The 23,083-nt window shown below is 44.6% G+C and overlaps 1 protein-coding gene across 3 annotated transcripts in view; it reads right to left on the bottom strand.

Moving 5' to 3' along the window:
• Window positions 1-22,620, bottom strand: part of ENPP3 (ectonucleotide pyrophosphatase/phosphodiesterase 3) — an 89,947-nt gene extending 67,327 nt beyond the window's left edge. The window contains exons 1-2 of one of the 3 annotated variants that reach the window (XM_065588647.1): window positions 22,542-22,620; window positions 20,044-20,098 (exon numbers count right to left, since the gene is read on the bottom strand). Coding sequence is in view for 1 of the 3 variants with exons in the window: in XM_005280281.4 (XP_005280338.2) it covers window positions 6,692-6,808 (117 nt within the window). In the remaining 2 variants the exon portion in view is untranslated. Of the gene's footprint in view, window positions 1-6,691; window positions 6,933-20,043; window positions 20,099-22,541 lie in introns of those variants that run through there. The other 2 variants (XM_005280281.4, XM_042848172.2) reach the window with 2 other exon arrangements.
• Window positions 22,621-23,083: the final 463 nt, after the last annotated feature.

Here is a 23,083-nt window from a genome sequence, read left to right as displayed (position 1 = left end):
GTCCATTATTGAGAGGTAAATGGCAGGGCTGCCCCCTTTCTCCTCCTCTGTTCAATTTAACTTTAGAACCCACAGCCATTGCCACCAAAGCAATTCAACACATTCATGGCATCAAGGTGGTCAAACAGATGCTCTGTGCAGATGATGCTCTTGTAGATGTATCTAAGCCTAAGGTTACGGTTCCTAATCCTCGAGCCACTATTAATACATTTGGACTCCTCTTTGGATAGAAAATTAATTGAGCTAAATCAAAATCTTAGTCATTAACAAATATGCCCACAAAGGCCTTTTCTCGAATTGGGATTTCCAATGACAGTCCTCTTATATGAAATATTTAGGAATACTGATTCTCAATAATATTCAGGACATCCCTAACATAAATATAGAACCAATTATTGCACAAGTGGCTAACAATTATGGAGATGGAGTTCATTAACCCTCCGTTTGTGGGGTAAATTTAATATAATGAAGATGAATGTCCTTCCTAGAATTTTGTATGTCCTGAGAGGTCTCCCTATTTCTATTCCTCAAACTTACTTTAAGAAATTTAATAGTATTTTCAGAACGTTCCTTTAGGGCACAGGTAAGAAACCTAGACTGGCTCTGAACAAATTACAGCTTCCCCTTTCTCTGTGAGGATTTTGTCTTCCCAGCTTGGAAAATTATCTTATCTCCCTTTATTGAGCCAGGCATGGGTTCATATTGAATGAGAACTGGTATATCTTCTCCCTCTTTCAGGCATGGTAGGGTTAAATTATTATAGATTTGATGGCTCCAGAGCTCCCACAATAATGGCTGTGAGGCAAGCTTGGTCAAACATGGCTGGAAAATTCTGCTTGCATCCATTCTTCCACGTAGAGGCAGTCCTATGAAGCAATCCTATCATTAAAATGTGTGGCAAAACCTTGATGTAGAGGGATTAGATGGACAGAGGAATTATGACTGTGTCACAGCTAATTGACAATGATAAATTAAACCATTTATAGATCTTCAGCAATAATTTGGCTTGACCTGCTGTCAGGGTTCCTTCCCTACTCTGAACTCTGGGGTACAGATGTAGGGACACACATGAAAGACCCCCAAGCTTATATTCAACCAACTTAGGTTAAAAACTTCTCCAAGGCAAAAATTCTTCCTTACCCTTGGATGGTATTGCTGCCACCACCAAGTGAGTTAGACAAAGATTCAGGAAAAGGACCACTTGGAATTCCTGTTTCCCTAAAATATTCCCCCAAGCCACTTCACCCCCTTTCCTGGGGAGGCTTGAGAATAATATACCAACCAAATAGGTAACCAAGGTGAGCACAGACCAGACCCTTGGGTTTTTAGGACACTAAAAACCCAATCAGATTCTTAAAAAACAGAACTTTATTATAAAGAAAAAAGGAAAAGAAGCACCACTGTAAAATCAGAATGGAAAGAAATTTTACAGGGTAATAAGATTCAAAACAGAGAGGATTCCCCTCTAGGCAAAACTTTAAAGTTAAAAAACACAGGAATAAACCTCCCTCTTAGCACAGGGACAATTCACAAGCTAAAACAAAAGATAATCTAACACATTTCCTTCCTATTACTTACGATTTGTAATCTTAGATGCTTAGTTCACATATAGCTTTGGGAGATCTATTTTCCCTGCCCTGATTCCTCGCTGACCCAGAGAGAACACAAAGAGATATGAAACAAAAAACCCTCCCCAACAGATTTGAAAGTATCTTCTCCCCTTATTGGTCCTTTGGTCAGGTGCCAACCAGGTTATTTGAGCTTCTTAATCCTTTACAGGCAAAGGAGGGATATTATGCTACCCTTAGCTGTATGTTCATGACACCTGGAAATATCTCCAGTTAAAGCATTTACTTATGAATGTATTTGGACTGGATGCATCAGGAGCTCCAGAACCTCCAGAACTTTTATTATTTTGGAGGAAACTTCCTGGAGTCATTTGGCCAGTGGGATACTTTGATGATTTTCTGGCCCAAAAAACTCTGCCAAAGATTGATAACTTGAGAGTTGCTTGGAATAGAGATTTGAATACACAACTACCTCCAACGCAGTGAAATACAATTGTTCCTAACGTTAAAAAGCAACTATAGCCCTGAGACTATGGCTTATTCACCAAAAGACACTTTTTCGAATATGCTGATCCCCACATAGACTAATGGTCAGGACCATTCCTAGCTATTCTGGGGCCCTACGCAGCCCTCCCCCCCATGGGGGGGCAAGCCTCCAGAGGGGGCGGGGCTGGCTTGGGAGACAGGGGGGAACTGCCCCCCCAGCACTCACCGGCAGCATGGCTGGGGCCGGGTCACTGCATTTCCCGCCGCTGATGAGTGCAGTCATGGCCCTGCTGCAGTCCTCAGGGGAGTGGGGGAGGGGCTGGGGCAGAGCATGGGCGGGAAGGGGCGGGGTAGGGGCGGAGCAGGGTGGGGGATTTGGGGAAGGGGTGGAGTGGGGCGGGGCTGGGGCAGAGCAGGCATGGGAAGAGGCGGGGCTGGGACAGAGGGCATAGGGAAGAAGCAGGGCAGGGGCTGGAGCAGCACACAGCTGCACAGAGCACCAGAAAATTTGGTAGTGCCCTACGCATCTGCATACTTTGCGTATGGGTAGGGATGTCCCTGCTAATGGTAATGGGCCTCATAAATGCTGACTGCTGTTGGAAATAATGAGGAGTCCAGTGGCACCTTAAAGACTAACAGATTTATTTGGGCATAAGCTTTCGTGGGTAAAAAACACTTCTTCAGATGCTGTTGGAAATGTAGCTCCTTGGTACTATATTAATTCGTATGTTGTGGGAGTGCCCTTGTATCAATAATTTCTGGTATGAAGTGGGTCAAAGAGCCAATCTGATATTGGATGCTAAATTACAGCTCTCCCCCTTATATTTTATTCTTAGATACATTCCTAATAGGTGGCCATTACCTGGTAACAAGGCAGCATGGTTCCAATAAGCAGCTTTGGTTACTAAAAAATTAATCTTGCAAAAATGGAAAAGTCAATCCCCACCAAATATTGGCTGTGTGTGATGTGACTGACCTTCCACAGAAAGGGAATGCCCAAAAAATTCCAAGCAATTTGGGCTGACTTGTTAGAGGTCTATGATTAACATTCACCCTGGAGATATGTATGTGTCGCTTCCCTTCCCCTCCCTTTATCCTAACCTTCTTTATTTACTTTGTGTATTATGATAAATCTGGTATTTTTGGAATATTTGTTGTATTTGGAAAAATGAATAAAAATTAAAAATACAATATATGCAAACGAGATAATGCATATTCATCAACATGCAAATGTTTACATAAACCCCCTAGATTTCTGAACATTCAGCCTTAAAATATACAAATAGTGTGGTCCCTCCAGCTCATAATGACACAATACACACAAGTCTCAGCGTGGACTGGTAGGAATAAGAAGCCAAAGAAATATTTTTGGAGCAGCCATAAAACTGAACAATAGCCCTTATTAATGTATCAGAACTATCCACAAACATTGATGAATGAAGTATAGGTATGGTTGAATTCTCCTGAACCACGATTTTTTTTGATAGACAGTAATTTAAAGAGCATTGTAATCTTGTGGAATGAGCAGAATTACTAAATACTAGGGCTGTCAAACAATTAATCATGATTAATCGTGAGATTATAAAAAAATATTCGCGATTAATTGCAGTTTTAATCGCACTGTTAAACAATAATAGAATGTCATTTCTTTAAATATTTATGGATGTTTTCTACATTTTCAAATATATTGATTTCAATTACAACACGGAATACGAATGTACAGTGCTCACTTTTATATTATTATTTTTATTACAAATATTTGCATTGAGAAAAAGATAAACAAAAGAAATTTCAATTCAACTCATACAAGTACTGTAGTGTACTCTTTATCGTGAAAGTACAACTTAAAAATGTAGAATTATTTTTTTATATAACTGCACTCAAAAATAAAACAATGTAAAACTTTAGAGTCTACAAGTCCACTCAGTCCTACTTCTTGTTCAGCCAATCGCTAAGACAAACAAGATCGTTTATATTTATGGGAGATAAAGCTGCCCAGTTCTTATTTACAATGTCATCTGACAATGAGAACAGGCATTTGTTATAGCCAGCATTGCAAAGTAAATTGGTATTCTATTATTGTCTAACAGTGTGATTTAAACTGAGATTAATTGTGATTAATTTTTAAAATTTAATTAATTTGTTTTGAGTTAATCACTTGAGTTAACTGTGATTAATTGACAGCCCCACTAGATACCTAACTATACAATCTCACTCTACTACTTCAAGTCCCTCATGTATCTCATCTTTTCCAGCTAACCCTCCACTCCCAATTACTCTCCCTCGTAATCTTTTTATTTTGCTCACAGAACAGTCTAAAACATATATTTATGTTCAAAAATAAAATAAAAAGGCTTTGGGGGACCTTAGTTCTATTTGTCTTCTAGGTTTTTAATATTTTTACTTAGGGTTACCATTCATCCAGATTCCCCCGGACATGTCCGGCTTTTTAAGCTAAAAATAGCGTCTGGGGGGAATTTGTAAATGTCCGGACTTCCCCCCCATGCAGAGCACGCGCGGCTAACAGTGCAGCCGGCCGGATGGTGCCACTTACATGGGGCTCCGACACTCAGCCAGAGAGAGCACGTCCTCCTCCTCCCCCCTGCAGCAGAAATCACTCCCTCCCTCCCTCCCTGCATCGCAGATCGGCTCCAGCAGTCTGGAGCTCCTCCCCCACTGCTGCCCAGCGTGCCGGACGAGTGGCTCATGCAGTTCCTGAGCAAGTTCACCGAGACATTAGGCGAAGAAAGGCCAAGAAAAAGGGGGCCAGGGGGTCGGAGAAGGGGCAGGGAGGTTTTGGAGGGGGCAGTCAAGAGATGGGGGGATCGGGAGTTCAGGGGGGGCTTTCTGGGGGTGTGGATTAGGTTTTGGGCAGTCAGGGTACAGGTAGGGGGCAGGGTCCTGGGGGGCACTTAGGGGGGGTCTTAGGAGGGGGCAGTTAGGGGACAAGGAACAGGGAGGCTTAGGTAGGGGGTGGGGTTCTGGAGGGCAGTTAGGAGCAGGGGTCCCAGGAGGGGGCAGTCAGGGGACAAGGAGCGGGGGGGGTGTTTGGGAGTTCTGGGGGGGGCTGTCAGGGGGCAGGAGTGGGGAGAGGGATTGGAGCAGTCAGGGGACAGGGAGCAGAGGGGTTTAGATGGGTTGGGAGTTTGGGGGGAGGCTGTCAGGGGGTGGAGAGTGGTTGGATGGGGCGTGGGAGTCCCAGGGGTCTGTCTGGGGGTGGGGGTGTGGATAAGGATTGGGGCAGTCAGGGTACAGGTAGGGGGTAGAGTCCTAGGGGGCCAGTTAGGATGGGGGGAGGGTCTCAGGAGGGGGCAGTCAGGGGACAAGAGGCAGGGAGGCTTAGGTAGGGGGTGGAGTCCTGGGGGGGGCAGTTAGGGGCAGGGGTCCCAGGAGGGGGCAGTCAGGGGACAAGGAGCGGGGGGGAGGGTTGGGGATTCTGAGGGGGGGGAGTGGGAGGGACAGGGGCGGGGCTAGGGCAGGATGGGGCGGGGCTAGGGCAGGGGCGGGGCTCCTCCCGTCCTCTTTTTTGCTTGCTGGATTATGGTAACCCTATTTTACTATCTCCTTTAATAAAGTGAATGGGAAATGTCAGTTTTGGATTGAGTTTATACAGTCCTCACAGATTACATGGTTAAATAGGGTTTGGTTTGGCCTATTTAAACTGGTTCTGTTTGTTAGATTGATACTAAGTGGTGTTGAATTGCTCTCTGTGGCAGTACCTAATGCCATTCAGACTTTTCTGCATGCCTACGTTTTCATTATTACTGAAGTTTCCAGTTTCATAGATTCCTTCCCGCCCACCTTTAGAAGTGAGTTTCTTGACTTTTTTGGTTACAGAGAAAAGCCTGAAAAAGTACACTGAGCATAACACAAGGCTCAAAAAGAAAAGAAAAGAAGAGAAAACAAATAAGAACCCCAAATTTATATTTACAAGCCAATCTCATTAGGGAGAAGGGGGTATTGACCCCTAATACCCTAATATTTTGGGGTGGCGATATTATCTGCATCTTTACTCTTTGTACTTTTTCCTGTACTTTGGTGCAAGGGCATTATTCACCAGTTACTTGTCTGTGTTTTCTAATTTGCTAATGAAATATCTGAACACACACAGAGACCAAAAATAAAATAAAATAAAAATCACAGCTCCCTTAGCCATGAAAGCAAGAAGCTAACTTTTCTCATTTTAAACAACTACATAACATATAAAGTGCTAAATACATTTTAATAGGCTCTTAGGGTAATACAACAAACATAATAATGTTGCAATAAAAGTGATGCACACGCTTATTTATTCTGTGTTGCAGTTCATTGAAGCCTGAAGCTTTTGTTTTTGCTATGCAAATAAAGAACTGTTAGTGTACTTCAGTAAAGCATAAAGTGCAGTTTTATAGTGATAACAGAATAGTCTGACATTGTTGAGGCTGCCTGACCAATACTGTAAAATTCAGAATCCTGCCAGAAAAGTTCATGCATCTGTCCTGTAGAATTCCCATCCCATTAGGTGTAGACTGGACAAGTTTATATAGTTAAATTAAACATGGTGAAACGTCTCTCTAACAAATATCAAGTTTATAATGCAATAAGAACAACATTCAGAATTCTGAAAGTCTGAAAGAAACAGAACAGTCACTACTTACGCCACAGAGTATTTTGTATTTCAGGAGTGTTTTTTTCTTAACAATTTCCTCTGTTTGTAAACCCATTAACTCCATCTGGCTGCTTTGATGTGCATTTGTTTCTTTGTCAGATAACATTTTGCTGTGAGTCGTATCGTCTGATATTGCTATAGTCCTTTATCTCCTTTTTCAGCTCAGCTACAGCGAACATTTCATCTTGGCGTGAACTGAACACGTGGCACTGTGGTTTCAGGATTTTAATGAGATCAGAGTCCCTGAATCATAGGGCTGCAGTAAGTCACAATAACAGGGAAACACACTGAGCAGGGGCAAAGTGTGAGAAGCATGATCAAGGTCACAGTTTTGGTTGTGGTCAGTACATGTAGGGTTTTTTGTGTTTGTCATTTAAGTTAGGAGAGTACTTGAAAATCAGTGTTTAGGATTAATTTGTGAACAAACAGTAAAGCAATCAAATAAAAAAGAACACAAGTGAAATTCAAATACTTGATTAAAAGCCTCTCTTCAGTTCAGCATGCCATTCATTATCCTCAAAGTTACATAAAAAGCATTAAGCCAAATCTGTTGTCATATAAGTGGATTTTTATCTTGGATTCTATACCATATCTTTTTCCATGCTTCCATTGTGTTTTGAAGTCCTTTCTCTTTCTTCTGTATCAATCCTGCCTTAAAATTCAATTTTTCCATGAAGCCTTCCAGTTAAAATTAATCAGTAATAGAATAGATATTTTAGTTTAAAAAAAACACACCAGTATTGCCAATTCTAACCATTCCCAAATGATAAGCAAGACAACAAAAATAATTAAATTGACTTAAAAATCATGAGGCCGAGCCCTGGTGCTAGGGGCGCTGCAAGACTGCAGTGAGGTAACCCCTCACTTTCAACTACAGTACCCTTTCCATGCCCTCTGGCCTTAGCTCCACCGATTCAGTGCTGGGGCATACAGCCCTAAGGGGGCCAAGAACGGCATGGTGTAATCTTTCAGGAAGAAGCCCCACCGGTGCAGTTGAAAAAGAGAGCAGGTAGCCCCTAAACATAGTAAGGTAACCCTGCCACCCCAAGTCCCTGTAATTCAAACACTGCGCTCTCCTCCCTCTTTCCTTCCCCTTTTCTCTCTTACACCTTCCTCTGGGCCCCCCTCTGGGCCCTGTCACGCAGCTCCTCAAGCACTTCAGCATGCAGGGGCAAAGTGCAGTTTGGCCTGGACCGCTCCTCCTCCTCCTCTTCCTTCTGGCTTCTAGCACTAAATTCCATAGCACTTCTGTTCATCCCTACGTCCAGTTAGCCGAAAGTTTCAGATATCCCCCTGGCCCTTGTACAAAGAGGAGTGTACTGTAGTTGTCAGGGTGCAGAAGTTATCTTACTGGACTACTTGCAAGCATTTTAGGAGCAACACAAAACAGTAAAGCTCAAAAGATGGTCTACTATGATGGATACAGAATGATGCTGGTGCATGGTAAGGCAAACGCCATAGCAGCATCTGAGTCTGTGGTGCTCACATTTGTCAGAGCAGAGTATGAAGCACCTAACAGCTATTAGAATATTTTTCTTTATAGAATACATATTCACTTTGTGATGGGTTCAGTCACAGAGACCCCCTTGGGACTGTCACCTTACTTGCTGGAATGACCTCTGAGCCCGTTTTCCCTGCCAGCTTGGGATTCCAGAACCCTGCCTTGTTGAGCCAGACACGCTTGCCTCCTGCAACACAGACCCAGGTTTGGTCCATGCCCCCAAAGCTGCAGACTTTAACCAAAAACTGCTCAGCAGGTCACCTATCTCCAGCACCCAGACACCCAGCTCCCAATGCACCCAGACACCCAGCTCCCAATGGGATCCAAACCCCAAATAAATCCATTTTACTCTGTATAAAGCTTATACAGGGTAAACTCATAAATTATCCATGCTCTATAACACTGATAGAGAGATATGCACAGCTGCTTGCTCCCCCAAGTATTAATCACTTACTCTGGGTTTACTAATAAACAAAAGTGATTTTATTAGGTATAAAAATTAGGATTTAAGTGGTTTCAAGTAATAACAGACAGAACAAAGTAAGTTACCAAGCAAAATAAAACAAAACACGCAAGTCTAAGCCTAATACATTAAGAAATTGTTTACAGGTAAATCTCACCCTCAGAGATGTTTCAATAAGCTTCTTTCACAGACTAGACTTCTTTCTAGTCTGGGCCCAATCCTTTCCCCTGGTACAATCCTTGTTAGTTCCAGCAGACATCTTAGGTGGAAAGCAGGGGTGTTCTCATGACTGCAACCCCCTTTATTCTGTTCCACCCCCTTTTATAGCTTTAGCACAAAGAGGGAATCTTTTGTCTCTCTGGGTCCCCAACCCTCCTTCTAAATGGAAAAGTACCAGATTTAAGATGGATTCCAGTATCACGTGACCTGGTCACATGTCCTGTGAGACCTCATTCTTCATCACCCAGGTCACGAACACAGGAAGGCCTTCAGGTAAATAACCCCATTCACAACCAATTGTTCTAGTCAATGGGAGCCATTAAGATTTTAAGCCACCATTAATGGCCCACACTTTACATAGTTACAATAGGACCTCAGAGTTATATTTCATATTTCTAGTTTTAGATACAAGAATGATACATACATACAAATAGGATGAACACACTCGATAGATTATAAGCTTTGTAATGATACCTTACAAGAGACCTTTTGAATAAAGCATATTTCAGTTACCTTATATACACATTCATAAGCATATTTCCATAAAACATTACGGAGTGCAACGTTACACACTTTTCAACAAATAAAAATATTTTTTCACATTTATTTTAACCCACCACAACAGGAAAATATGTATATATGTATGCATACAAAGTATGTTGCAGTATGAGAAATAATGTTAGGGGAAAATTCCCATTAGCTGCTATGGGAGATGGCCTGAGAAAGGACTGAAAGACTGAGCCCACTATATATACTGAAAATCAAATATGTTTGCTCCTTGCTTCATTAACTTACTTGAGGATACCTGCAGCAGGAGAATCCCACAAAACTCAGAATTGGCAAAAGCTTTCACACGCTTCTGCATCATCTGCAATGTTATAGAAATAACAGAATCACAGAATCATAGAAATGTAAGGCTGGAAGGGACCTTGAGAGGCCATCTAGTCCAACCCCCTATGCTAAGGCAGGATCAAGTAAATCTAGACCATCTCTGACAGACGTTTCTTTAAATTGTTCTTAAAAATCTCCAGTGATGGGGATTTCACAACCTCCCTTCCAGTACTTAGCTATCCTTATGGTTGGAAAGTTTTTCCTAATATCTAACTTATAACTCTGTTGCCGTGGAATAAGCTCATTACTTCTTGTCCTACTTTCAGTATATAGGGAGAACAATTGCTCACCAACATCTTTAGAACAGCCCTGGCAATATTTGAAGTCACTCATCAGGTCCACCCCCTCAGGCTTTTCTCGAGAATAAGCATACCCATTTTTTAAACTTTTCCTCTTTTATAATTTTTGTAGCTTTCCTTGAGACTCTCTCCAATTTGTCCAGATTTTCCTTAATGTGTGGCACCCAAAACAGCAAACAATACTCCAGCTGAGGCCTCTCCAATGCTAAGTAGAATGGGACAATTACCTCCCCTGTCTCACGTACAACATCCTGTTACACCCCAGAATTATATTAGTCTTTTTCACATTTGCATCACACTGTTGGCTCATATTCAATTTGTGATCCACTATAACCCCCAGATCCTTTTGAGCAATACTACTCCATAGGAAGTTAAAACCCTTTTTGTATTAGTTCATTTGATTTGTCCTTCGTAAGTATAGTAATGTAGTACTTTGCACTTGTGTAAGCAGAGTCTGAATGAGCTCTCCTCTGACATCTAGTGGGTGAGCTGTGGAAAAAGACTTCAGAAGCTGATCTCGTTTGCATGGACACACACACCCTGCCTAGGTGCTCAGCATGATGGGATTGCTTGCCCAAATGATCACTTGTGGCTGGTGTTGGATCCCCAGTCTCCTTGTTATTGGAGCAGGAGTAACAAAGCGCTGTTATCCTTGTTGTGTGAACCGAGGGCAGCAGAACTGTACCTGGCATACCCCCCTGGAGGGACTCACCCTCAACTGAACGGCACCGGTGAGGCAGGGCACATGGGTTCTAAAGCCCAATGAGTTGAGAGAGGGTGGGGGCAGGTGTTTGTACCTGCTGATGAAGGCTCTGTTTAAGAGTCTTAGACACCATTTGACCCTTCTTCTCTCTATGATATAATAAAAGAGCTAATTTAGACTCAATTGAGAGTCTTGTTACATGCTGTGGAACTGAAATCACTAATCCTATGTCTAAGTATTAGACCTACTTTGGGACAGTGTCTCTATTGCAAGAGGCTGCCCAGCGTGCACCAGCAGTGAGGCTCCCCCACTAACAACTGAAATCACTGAGACCTGTGTTAACGGAGGGGTGGGGCTGAAGCCGGGCAGCTGGCCAGAGGTGAAAGTAAGCCGGTAGGGTCCGGTATGGCATACCGGCAAGAGCCACTACACCGTGCCGGACCGCATCGGCTGCCATGGCGGGGAGCCCCGAGCCCTTTAAATCCTGCCTGCAGCTCCAGTAGCCGGGCCGGGGCCGGGATTTAAAGGGCAGTGGCGGGAGCTCCGGGCCCTTTAAATCCCGGCCCCAGCCTGGCAAGGCTCTGGGTTCCCTGCAGCCGTGTGAACTGGGGGCCAGGATTTAAAGGGCCTGGAGCTCCCGCCGCTGCGGGGAGCCCCAAGCCCTTTAAATCCCCCGCCCGCAGCTCCGTCAGCCGGAGCTGCAGGGGCGATTTAAAGGGCCCGGAGCTCCGCGGTGGCCAGAGCCCCGAGCCCTTTAATTTGCCCCTGAGCCCCAGGGGCTCCCAGCCACCTCTGTAACTGGGAGCCCCGGGTTGATTAAAGGCCCTGGGGCTCCCAGCCGCAACCGATGCCCCAGGGCCTTTAAATCTTGAGATGCCCTGCCTCTTCCGGTTGAGGCCACTCCTCTTCCGGATGAGGCCACGCTCCCCTCAGGATTCCAGAAGTACTGGTAAGTCCTGTAAATTACTTTCACCCCTGCAGCTGGCGGAGAGGTGCAGCAAGTGGCCAGCCAGGCAGCTGGCGGAGAGGCGCGGCAAGCAGCCAGCAGGGCGGCTGGTAGAGAGGCGTGGCAAGCGGACAGCAGGGCGGCTGGCAGAGAGGCGCGGGCAGCAGAGAGGCTGGTGGAGAGGCACGGCAAACGGCCAGAGCAGAGCCATGCAGAAGTGTGGCAATCGACTGTTGGGGTGACGAGCGAGTGCCCAAGCAGTGCAACGTGTAAGGTGCCTCCTTACCTTCCCTGCCTTCCACAGAGGGTGGAAGGTGAACTCTGCGGATGAACCTCTGAACTCTGGGGCTGCACTGGCTAAGGACAGCAACTGTGAGTGTGGTACAGAGAAGGGATGGGCACGTTAAAGGGACTTTTGTGTTGCTGGACTTAAGACCCTGAGGGGAAAAGGACACTGCCCCACTTACTTGGGGGTGAGTCTTTTGCTCATGGTTTGTGTTTATGAACCCTAGTTGCGGTGTTTTCCCAAATTAATGCTGAGTAAACTTCCTCCTTTTAGTAAAAGTTCTTGCTACACTCAGACTCTGTGCTTGCGAGAGGGGAAGTATTGCCTCTTAGAGGCACTCAGGGGAGTGGTGAGTAATTGTCCCAGGTCACTGGGTAGAGGCTCGAGCCGGTTTTGGTTGTATTGTTGAAAAGAAACCTTTAGATACTGAACCAGGCCCTTGTATCTGCTGCTCCACCTGGCAGAAGGGTTACACTTGTCATACTGAATTTCATCTTGTTGATTCCTGACCAATTCTCCAATTTCTCAAGGCCATTTGGAATTCTATTCCTCTCCTCCAAAGTGCCTGCAATCCCTCCCAGCTAGGTGTCAGCCACAAATTTTATAAGCATACTCTCCACTCCATTATCCACGTCATTAACGAAATTGATAAATAGTACCAGGACAGGACAGACCTCTGTGGGACTCCACTAGATATATCCTCCCCATTTGACAGTGAACCACTAACAGAACTACTTTTTAAGTATAGTCTTTCAACCAGTCATGCAGCCACTTTATAGTAGTTTAATCTAGACCATATTTCCCTAGTTTGCTTATGAGAATGTCATGTGAGATTGTGTCAAAAGCCTTACTAAAATCAAGATATATCACAACTGCTTCCCCCTCATTGATTAGGCCAGTCAACTTGTCAAAGAATGAAATTAGGTTGGTTTGACATGATTTGTTCTTGACAAATCCATGTTGGCTATTACTAGGAGTCTACCAAATTTGTGGCTGTGAAAATCACGTCATGGACCGTGAAATCTGGTCTCTTCCATGAAATCTGGTCTCTGACTACCCAGCTCTGAAAGCAGAGTGGAGAGCAGTGGCTACTGGCTGGGTGCCCAGCTCTGAAGGCAGCGCCACTGCCAGCAGTAGCACAGAAGTCAGGGTGGCAATATCGTTAATGCACTTTGATCTAGTCCGTATTGAAACTGAACTAGATCAAAGCGCACTAACTATTAATGCACATCAGCAGGGTCTGCACAAGCAGTAAATGTGCTGCAGGCTAGTTCTGGGTACATTCACACCCCAGCTTTCTGTTAAGTAAATTGTCCTGTAGACAAGCCTTAATTTATAAAACTCAAGCACTTAAAATAAGGAAATTACTAGGCAAAGAAATCATAAAGCTAACACTGCCCACAAAACAAACATAAATTCTTTAACTTGATGTAGGTGCTTATGGCCAACAAGGTGCTTATGAATAAACTGAGTTAAACTCGGCCCTGAAGCATCAGGCTTTATTTTCCTTCCAAAACTTTTTTGTATGTGTGTTTACAATTATAACTGGATGGCCACATAATCTACATAATGTTCAATCCCTCTTTGAATCCTGCTAAATTCTAGGCCTCAATGTCATACTATGGCAATACATTCCATAGTCTAAGTACTCACTGAGTAGAAAATGTATTTCCTTTTATTGGTTTTCAATTTGCCACCTTTCAGTTTTATTGATCATCCCCTTGTACTTATATTAAGAGAAAGGGTGGACCATAATTCCACATAGAAAGTGGCATGGTAACAAGGTAATAACCTCACCGAACCCCAGGGAGTCAGTCCTACAGAAGGAACAGAAGACTACTGAACAAAACCCAAGAAGACACTGGCTTCCTGTTTCTCGAGAACATCCAAATGCTACTGACAATGCTCCTCTGCTGACAGAAGTAACACATCTAGCCACTGTCACTGTGAAACACATAGAGTACATCTACATTTGAACAGGAAGGTGTGATTCACAGCTTAAATAGATGTACCCATGCTAGCTCTGCTTAAGCTAGAGCCTAAATATAGCCGCTCGGGCTAGCCGCCCAAGTACATACCCAGAGGATCAGGCAGGAATGCACTTGAAGTGACTAGCACAAGTGGCTACCCACACCATCACAGACACACTGCTATTTTTAGGCACTAGCTCGAGCAGAACTGAGGGTGCAGTATGCCTCTTCAAGCTGGGAATTACACCCCCAGTTTGAGGTGCAGCTGTACCATCAGAACAGTAAATACAGGCCCCAGATGGTGGTTCTACCTCAGCAGATGAACAAACATTTTCAGAAGCAACTACTTGGGGCACAAAAGTGGCCATGTTATCAGAAAGCATTTGAGGTTCCAAGGTAGTTATTGACACCTGTATATCTATATATCTAGATGCTTATTTGGCCCCCATTGCTATATTGTCCAAGCGTCTTACAATATTTTAATGTATTTATCCTCACGACACCCCATTTTATTGATGGGGAACTAAGGTAAAGTGACTTACCAAAGGTCAGAAAGGAAGTCTGTGGCAAAGCAGGCATTTGAATATAGGTCTCCTCAGCCCCAGGCTCAGAGGTAGCTCAAGACAATCTGTTGTGACCCCTGTTCCTTGCCCCCCCCCCATTTTGTATTTTTGCTATTCTGCCCCAAATGCTTTCTGTTATCACAAGGGTTCTCAACCCCCTTTGAACCATGCCTCACCTTAGCACCCTGTGACCCAGGCACCTCTGGGTGCCAACTGGCTGAAGACACAGAAGGAGTGCATAGGCACTACAGGGATCGCCAGGTACATGCATCATAATTCACCAAAGGGTGGCATGTGAGGTCTCCACTAAAAGCCAATAGCTCACTGGTCATCATATTTATTATGAAATGTATGGATGGATATTATTTAAGGAGTTATGTATATATCCTGAAAATCATGTTCTTAAGATCTGTGAGACAGGGCTGGTCACCAGGAGGTGATAAACAGGTTCCTTTCAAGCAGGAGGTAAGATTGCTTATCTCTGTCTGGTCCTGTGTGTATTGTGTATTGTATGTCTCCCAATGTAAGTCTATTTGTGTACTGAGCCTCCAAGCTAATTAATTTTACAAAATCACAAGGGAGAGAAAGTTGCAGAGAAAAAACAAAACAGCAGGGTGTATCATGTGTACCAGTGAAGACAATGGATTTTAGGTGTGTAACAGAGAATACTCTCCTTCCCTTAGGGGGAGAAGCTGCCAGTGTGCATGTCTTATGAACAGAGAATCACAGCCAACCAGGGCTGGTAAGCACTGTGACAAAGACTTGGGGGTGAGCTAAACTTTATTTGATAGGAAAGTACCTTGTTAATCAAGTCTAGGACCAAGAATGCATGCTATGATTTTCTTTTATACGTGACCAATTGTTTCCAATACTTCTACCTACTTACTATTACTTGAATCTTGGTTCTTTGTTAAATAAACATATACGAATTAAGCAGAGACTGTGGTCTGAGATGAAGCTAGTAAACAAGGGGTACTGTTCCTTTGGGAACAGCGGATCCAGGAATTCTATGAATGTCCAGTGGAACAGGGACTGGGCGTTCCAAGGGTCTACTCGGAGAACTTAGGGGTTGGAGCATGCCTATTGTTAACCTGCAGAGGGACAGTGGAGCCTGTATATGCTGAGTGGAGATTGCTTGTGTTGCCCGGGGCTGGTGGAGTCAGGGAGCTGACCTAAAGCTTCCTCATGCTAAGGGCAGGTGGTAGTGAGATCCTTCACAATGCTTGGTACCCCCAGGAAATGTCAGACACCCCCTTTGCACTTGGAGCCTCCACTACAAAGACACACTTCACTCTTGAGCATTCCAGGTCACAATGCCACCCACTCAAATTTGTCCCTGCTGTCCCTCTGTCATGATGGAGGGGCACCCAGGTCAGATCTGTAACCTGGTGCTTTGTCTCCCCAGTTATTCCATAACAATCAGAAGCCCCTCTCCCTCGCCACAGCTGGGAACCTCCATGTTATCAGACATAAGGCTTATCCACATGGCACTACAGAGTAGCCTACAGGGGTATGAACTGCAGAGCATTCTAATGTGTAGTGCTCTCATTGCCCCATGTAAACCCTGCTGGTGTGAACTAAAAGGTGCCTAGTGTGTGTTAATTTAGTCCAGATTACATCAACCCAAACTCTTAGTTTGCACCAGCAGGGTCTATATGGGCAGTTAGAGCACTACACATTAGAGCACTCTGCAATTCACATCCCCATAAATAGGTCTGTGGTTCCATGATGACAAACAGCTTCTCCCAGAAATCTGTTGCCCTAGGCAGCTGCTTAGTTTACCTCCAGCTACAGTGGGCCCATCCCAGGCTATCACTCTAATCATTGGACCAACCTTCCTCATAGTTGGGACTCTAAGAGGCACAATACTGTAATCCTCTCCTCTGTTCAGGGATTCAGGTTGTCTCCTCTGTCCTCCAACCTAGACATCTCCATTTCTGTATTTTATTAACTGGCTGTATTATTTTGTGGTTGTTGCTTTCAGTTATATTTTATTTGCATTAATTTTCTGTCAGGTGACCAGGATGAAAGTAGTCTAGCCTAGTGATGAGAGCAGGTGTCATGCCTAGGGTTCAGAGCAGGCATCTGGAATGAGAAGCCAGAGCCACAGGTCAAGCCAGGTGTCAGGAACTGGAGTGAGCAGCAGAGAGAGCCAGGAGTGGTTCATGGCAGGGGAAGGTCCAAGGCTGGGAGCAAGGCAGGAGCAGTATGAACAAGGTAACACAGGAGCAATCACATTGGTGGATGTAAGCATTGATCCTCCAGCAAGCTGCTGCTGGTTTAAGAATTGGCCTGTTGGACCGTCCTGATTTTTCGGTGTTTGTCCCTCAATTTGTCCCGATATTTCGCACCACCGGCAGCACTCGGCTTTTTTTTTTCTCTGCCGCCGGATCCCCCCCTCCTCCCCGGACTCCCGATATTTTGTTCCTCTCATCTGGTCACCCTACCTGCAGCCAATCAGATGGCATGGCCAATCAGGCAGTTTGCTTTAGTTGTACTGATGAAGTTGCTTGGAGATTAGTTCTACTGCAGACTGATTCCTGACATTTTCACACACACAGACATATACAAAAGAATAGGCTGGGTGTAAAAGGAGTACTAAGAGTAGGCAGTGGAGTCATTGAGTACTGATCCTGTCATCTGATGCGGTCACCATTATCTAAAGATAGTTGAAACTTTTCTTTAAAAAAAACCCTTTTATCTAAATTTTTCAGTGCAAAATTAGAACCCCCAAAAACATAAGCTGCTTAGTTTTCAGGGCTTTGTTTTTTTCAACAAAACCAAAACAAATCCAGGGAAATGTGCATTTTCTGTGAAAATTTCATTTCTACAAAAATCCATTCTTCATTGAAAATATTTTTCAATACATTTTTTGACCATCTCTATAACTAACCTTTTACAACTCTGACCTATGCCAGGTAATTGGAGCCAGGAAATAAAGCCAACTCTCTTATCACTCTTTTTGTCACAACTTAGTTATACCATGTGATCCCTCCACTTCCCTAAAATAAACCTTAATTGTTTGTTATTCTTTCTGGCAGTGAGTGTTTCTACCATCAGCTGACAGAAGGTAAATGTTAGCCACAAGAATGTTGAAGTTAAGACTCTGGTGGAGAAATGTAAGAGTCAACCTCTTTGTTCTCAAGATCAGTGTGTTGTTTCTCTTTGATGTCCAGCTTCTCTGTGGCAAAAGGTAGCATGTGAAGGTTCCCCCATGCTTTGAAGCTGGCATCCATAAAAACTATTAAGGTCAGGCTTGCTGTACACAGGCTACAATGCAATGACCACATTGTTTGCCAAGGCTACATTTAGGAATATCTTAAATTTGGTAAACTGAATTATGGCCTAGGTAATGAGCCTGGGTTAGAGCTACAGTTAATGCCAGTTTGTGGGTTCATGTGGGTCAGGTTGAGGACCCAATTTAGGCTTAGTATATGGCCAATTTACAGACCCGGACTCTGGTTAGGTTTGGGTCAGATTTGCTTGACCTCTCCCTCTGGGCGGAGAGCTGAGAACAGGCATGCTGGGAGCCTCACCAAGCACACAATGTTGTGGCTGGGGTGTATAGCTGAGAATGGGCATGCACAATGTATATCACAGGCTCTCAACACTGGTCCTACAGTGGGAGGATGGGAACACTCACTGAGATGAATGGAGGAGTTCGCACTGCTCAGAGCTATCCTTCAAGCTACCACTCCATGAGGTGTTCTCACTCAACAGAGAACATCACCATGGTTTGATCCCTAGGTTTGCACAAAAACAAACAATCACGATGACAGAATTTGCAACTTTAAGAAAAGCTGAGGTTGCGGGGGAGGAGGGCTGTATCTTGGGAACTTCTTCAGCAAATGATTCCAAATTTGGTTCAATAATCCTACCCCACACTTTCATGAGGCACAACAAATTTCAAGACAATCTGAGTAACCATGTGGATTTTAGAGCACTTAGAAGAGTCAACCTTTAAACAGAAAGCAGTTCTCACCCTTAACTACAGTGGAGCTGGCATACTGCTATAATAAGGCTGTGATAAGGTTTGCTCATTTGTCTCAATGTTTTGCAGAGATGTGTCAATTTCAATGAAATTCCAAGAGAACCCAGGCAGATTTCCAACAGAATCCTCTGCCAGGTAGGGTTCCATAGAAAACTTGCCTGCTTTCCTGCTAGCTTGCCCACCTGGCTCCTCTGCAGCTCACCTAGGGTGCCCAGAGAGCAAGCGTGATGAATCGGGACAGGGGGTGGGGGGGTAAAAGGAGCCTATATAAGAAAAAGACCCCAAAATCTGGACTGTCCCTATAAAATTGGGACATCTGGTCACCCTAAGATCACCTGGTGGGATGACAGGAAGCCAAGAATATGAAAACTGTAGCTCCTTAATGGCCTGGGCTCTCAGGCTCTACAACTTAGCTCTTGGAGCCAGGGTTATCAGGGTCCCCTGTTCCTGGGAAGCCTGCTAGACAGGGTGACTTGTAGTTGAGGTCCTGGGGTTTTTTTCACCTTCCTCTGCAGCATGGGTCACTTGCAGGTTTAGACTAGTGTAAATGGTGGATTATCCGTAATTTGAAGTCTTTAAATCATGATTTGAGGACTTCAGTAACTCAGTTAGAAGTTATGGGTCTATTACAGGAGTGGGTGGGCTAAGTTCTGTGGCCTGCAATGTGCAGGTTAGACTAGATGATTATGATGATCCCTTCTGACCTTAAAGTCCATGTGTCTATGAACTCACCAGGTAGATTGCCCCAGAGCGGGGCTCCCATTCTGCTTTGTGAAAAAATTCTAAATTTGCAGGGTTTGTTCCGAACTGGAATGAAACAAAATTTGTCAAAATCCTCTGCAAAATGGAATTACATTTCTCCAACCAGCTCTAATTGTGATGCAGATAAAGGGTCTAGTTTAAGCATAATACTGTGTTCAGATGATATGATGGCGCTAGTGTTAGTATTGGCTCTGTTTTGTTGGGACTGGGTTGCGACCATGGTCTAGGGTAAGGGTTGATGCCATTTTGTATGTTGCAGTTATGATAAGGGATAGGCCCATTTGAATGCCCAGACTGGGCAAGTGCTGTGACCAGTCTGTGGGCCAGGGGAAGAGTTAGAGTTGTTTAAGGTTGCTGATCCAGGGTCTGGTTAGATATGGACCTAGACTGTGAGCATGGGCTGGGGTTAAGTTTGGTGCCTGTATGTGGCTTTAGACTAGCATAACGTGTCACACTGTCTGGAGTGGTTTACAACTGTGAGAGCCAACCTCAGGAGAGACTGTCAAAAGGCATGGCAGAGACTCCAAACGGGGTGTATGTTCTATAACTAGATTTCTCCAACCCAATAACAAATGTGAACTCCTGAAGCACCAAAACAGTCTTACCATGGAGTCACAGACAGTCTCCTTGGGCATTCCAGTCTATCTTGCCAACCAGGCAAGGTGGACTTAATGACAGTTAATTGTTACACTCTAAAGATCACAAAAGAGTCAGGTTGCATCCAGTCCTAAGAGACTGGTCACTTACCCCAGATCAATTTGTACCTCCGATCTCACACCAGAGACAATACTTGTAGCCAATTCTATAGTAAACGAATTACGGATTTATTAATTAGGAAAAAGAAACGAGAGTTATTTACAGGTTAAAGCAGACAAGCATATATACACAAATGAGTTGCAGTCTATGGCATTAAGCATTTTGCACTAGGCAAAGTCTTTTCTTGTTAGGTGAGTTGCATAGTTTAGAACAGGGGTTTCCAAACTTGGTTCGCAGCTTGTTCAGGGTAAGCCCTTGGCAGGCCGCGAGACGCTTTGTTTACCTGAGCATCCGCAGGTACGGCTGCTCGCAGCTCCCAGTGGCCGTGTTTCGCCGTTCCCGGCCAATGGGAGCTGCGGGAAGCAATGGCCCGGCCTGCAGGCCCATTGGCTGGGAACAGTGAACCATTGCCACTGGGAGCTGCGAGCGGCCATACCTGCGGACGCTCAGGTAAACAAAGCGCCTCGCAGCCCGCCAGGGGGTTATCCTGAACAAGCCGTGAACCAAATTTGGGAACCCCCTGGTTTAGAACAAACATTTTACACCTATATTGCAAATACCTAAGTGTTACCTCATAGCATGAGATACCAACATTATAAGTAGGATTAATACATGTAGCAACTTACAAGCAGTTCATAAAGTCTAAACACTAAATATTGTTATAAGTCCAATACCCATCTTAACAATCTTAACACACAGGCGAGCTGGATTGGTTTCCAGCAGTGAATTTGCCAGTGCTTGGGTGAGGCATAAAGCCTTGGCAAGAGCTTGTACCTGGTCTGCCAGCATCACATAAGGGGGTTGCCAAATTTGAGTACCTTGGTTTAATAGAATATGGTAGTCACACTGAGGTCCTAGGTTTGGGTCAGGTTTGTTGGGCCTGAGTTGTGAGCCTACACAAGGGTTAAATTCAGTGCCATTTAGTGGCATCAAGGATAAGAATTTGCACCAGTTTGAGAACTTATTTAGGCATAGTGTTGTTGCCAGTTGTGTGATAGGTTGATGATTAGGGTGAGGCTGGGGCTAAAAGCATCAGCTAGGCAGAAGGACGGTGCTGGTTTAGAGGTTTGGATGTCACGGCTGGGTTTATGACTACAGGGGCAGAGTTAGATGGTGGCATTCATGTCTGAGCCCTTTCTGCACTACAGCTTCTACTATTGGTGACAATATATACCTCCAGACCAGTGGCACCGCTATGGGCACCTGCATGGCCCCACAATATGCCAACATTTTTATGGCTGACCTGGAACAACGCTTCCTCAGCTCTCGTCCACTCACACCCCTTCTCTACCTATGCTACATTGATGACATCTTCATCATCTGGACCCATGGGAAGGAGACTCTGGAAGAATTCCACCACGATTTCAACAGCTTGCACTCCACCATCAACCTCAGCCTGGACCAATCTACACGGGAGGTCCACTTCCTAGACACCACGGTACAAATAAGTGACGGTCACGTTAACACCACCCTATACCGAAAACCCACCGACCGCTATGCCTACCTTTATGCCTCCAGCTTCCATCCCGGACACACCACACAATCCATCATCTACAGCCAAGCACTGAGGTATAACCGCATCTGCTCCAACCCCTCAGACAGAGACCAACACCTACAAGATCTTCACCAAGCATTCTCAAAACTACGATACCCACACGAGGAAATAAGGAAACAAATCAACAGAGCCAGACATGTACCCAGAAGCCTCCTGCTGCAAGACAAGCCCAAGAAAGAAACCAACAGAACTCCACTGGCCATCACCTACAGTCCTCAGCTAAAACCTCTCCAATGCATCATCAGTGATCTACAACTCATCCTGGACAACGATCCCTCACTTTCACAGGCCTTGGGAGGCAGGCCAGTCTTCGCCCAGACAACCTGCCAGCCTTAAGCATATTCTCACCAGCAACCACACACCGCACCATAGTAACTCTAACTCAGGAACCAATCCATGCAACAAACCTCGATGCCAACTCTGCCCACATATTTACACCAGCGACACCATCACAGGACTTAACCAGATCAGCCACTACATCACCGGTTCATTCACTTGCACGTCCACCAATGTAATATACGCCATCATGTGCCAGCAATGCCCCTCTGCTATGTACATCGGCCAAACTGGACAATCCCTACGTAAAAGGATAAATGGACACAAATCAGATATTAGGAATGGCAATATACAAAAACCTGTAGGAGAACACTTCAACCTCCCTGGCCACACAATAGCAGATTTAAAGGTAGCCATCCTGCAGCAAAAAAATTTCAGGACCAGACTCCAAAGAGAAACTGCTGAACTTCAGTTCATTTGCAAATTTGACACCATCAGCTCAGGATTAAACAAAGACTGTGAATGGCTAGCCAACTACAAAAGCAGTTTCTCCTCTCTTGGTGTTCACACCTCAACTGCTGGAAGAGGGCCTCACCCTACCTGATTGAACTAACCTCGTTATCTCTAGACTGATTCTTGCCTGCATATTTATACCTACCTCTGGAAATTTCCACCACATACGTCTGATGAAGTGGGTACTCACCCACGAAAGCTTATGCTCCAATACGTCTGTTAGTCTACAAGATACAGAACACGAGTGAGAGAGAGAGAGAGAGAGAGAGCAGAACAGGAGAGATGGATTACAAGAAGCTGTCACGGGAACAGTTAGAGTGAATGGACAGAGACAGGAACATGCAGGGAAAAGACATTGGATGTGATATAGTAGCAGACAAGTCTGCTAGAGAACTTTGTAGCCCACAGATCCAATTCAGCCCGCCAACATACCATTGTGTGCTGCATACTATTCAGAACACAGGGTACTGGGGGCATTCATTAATCCACTCACTTCTGAGAGGGAGGTAGCAACATGCATTCAACATACATACGACAGCCCCAGAATTCACCACGTGCCATAACAAGTCTCTAAAAAACAAAAGATGGCCAAGAGACTTTTTTGCATCTGTACTTGTGGCAGAATAAGCAAACATAGCACATTTCTCATTTTCCCTCCCCCTCCCCCCAGAAAAATTAATAAAAAGA

Source organism: Chrysemys picta, chromosome 3 (genome assembly GCF_011386835.1).
Source record: "Chrysemys picta bellii isolate R12L10 chromosome 3, ASM1138683v2, whole genome shotgun sequence".
NCBI lineage: Eukaryota > Metazoa > Chordata > Testudines > Emydidae > Chrysemys > Chrysemys picta.
The sequence above is the reverse complement of the archived record's forward strand: the minus strand, read 5'-3'. Positions and strand labels throughout refer to the sequence as shown.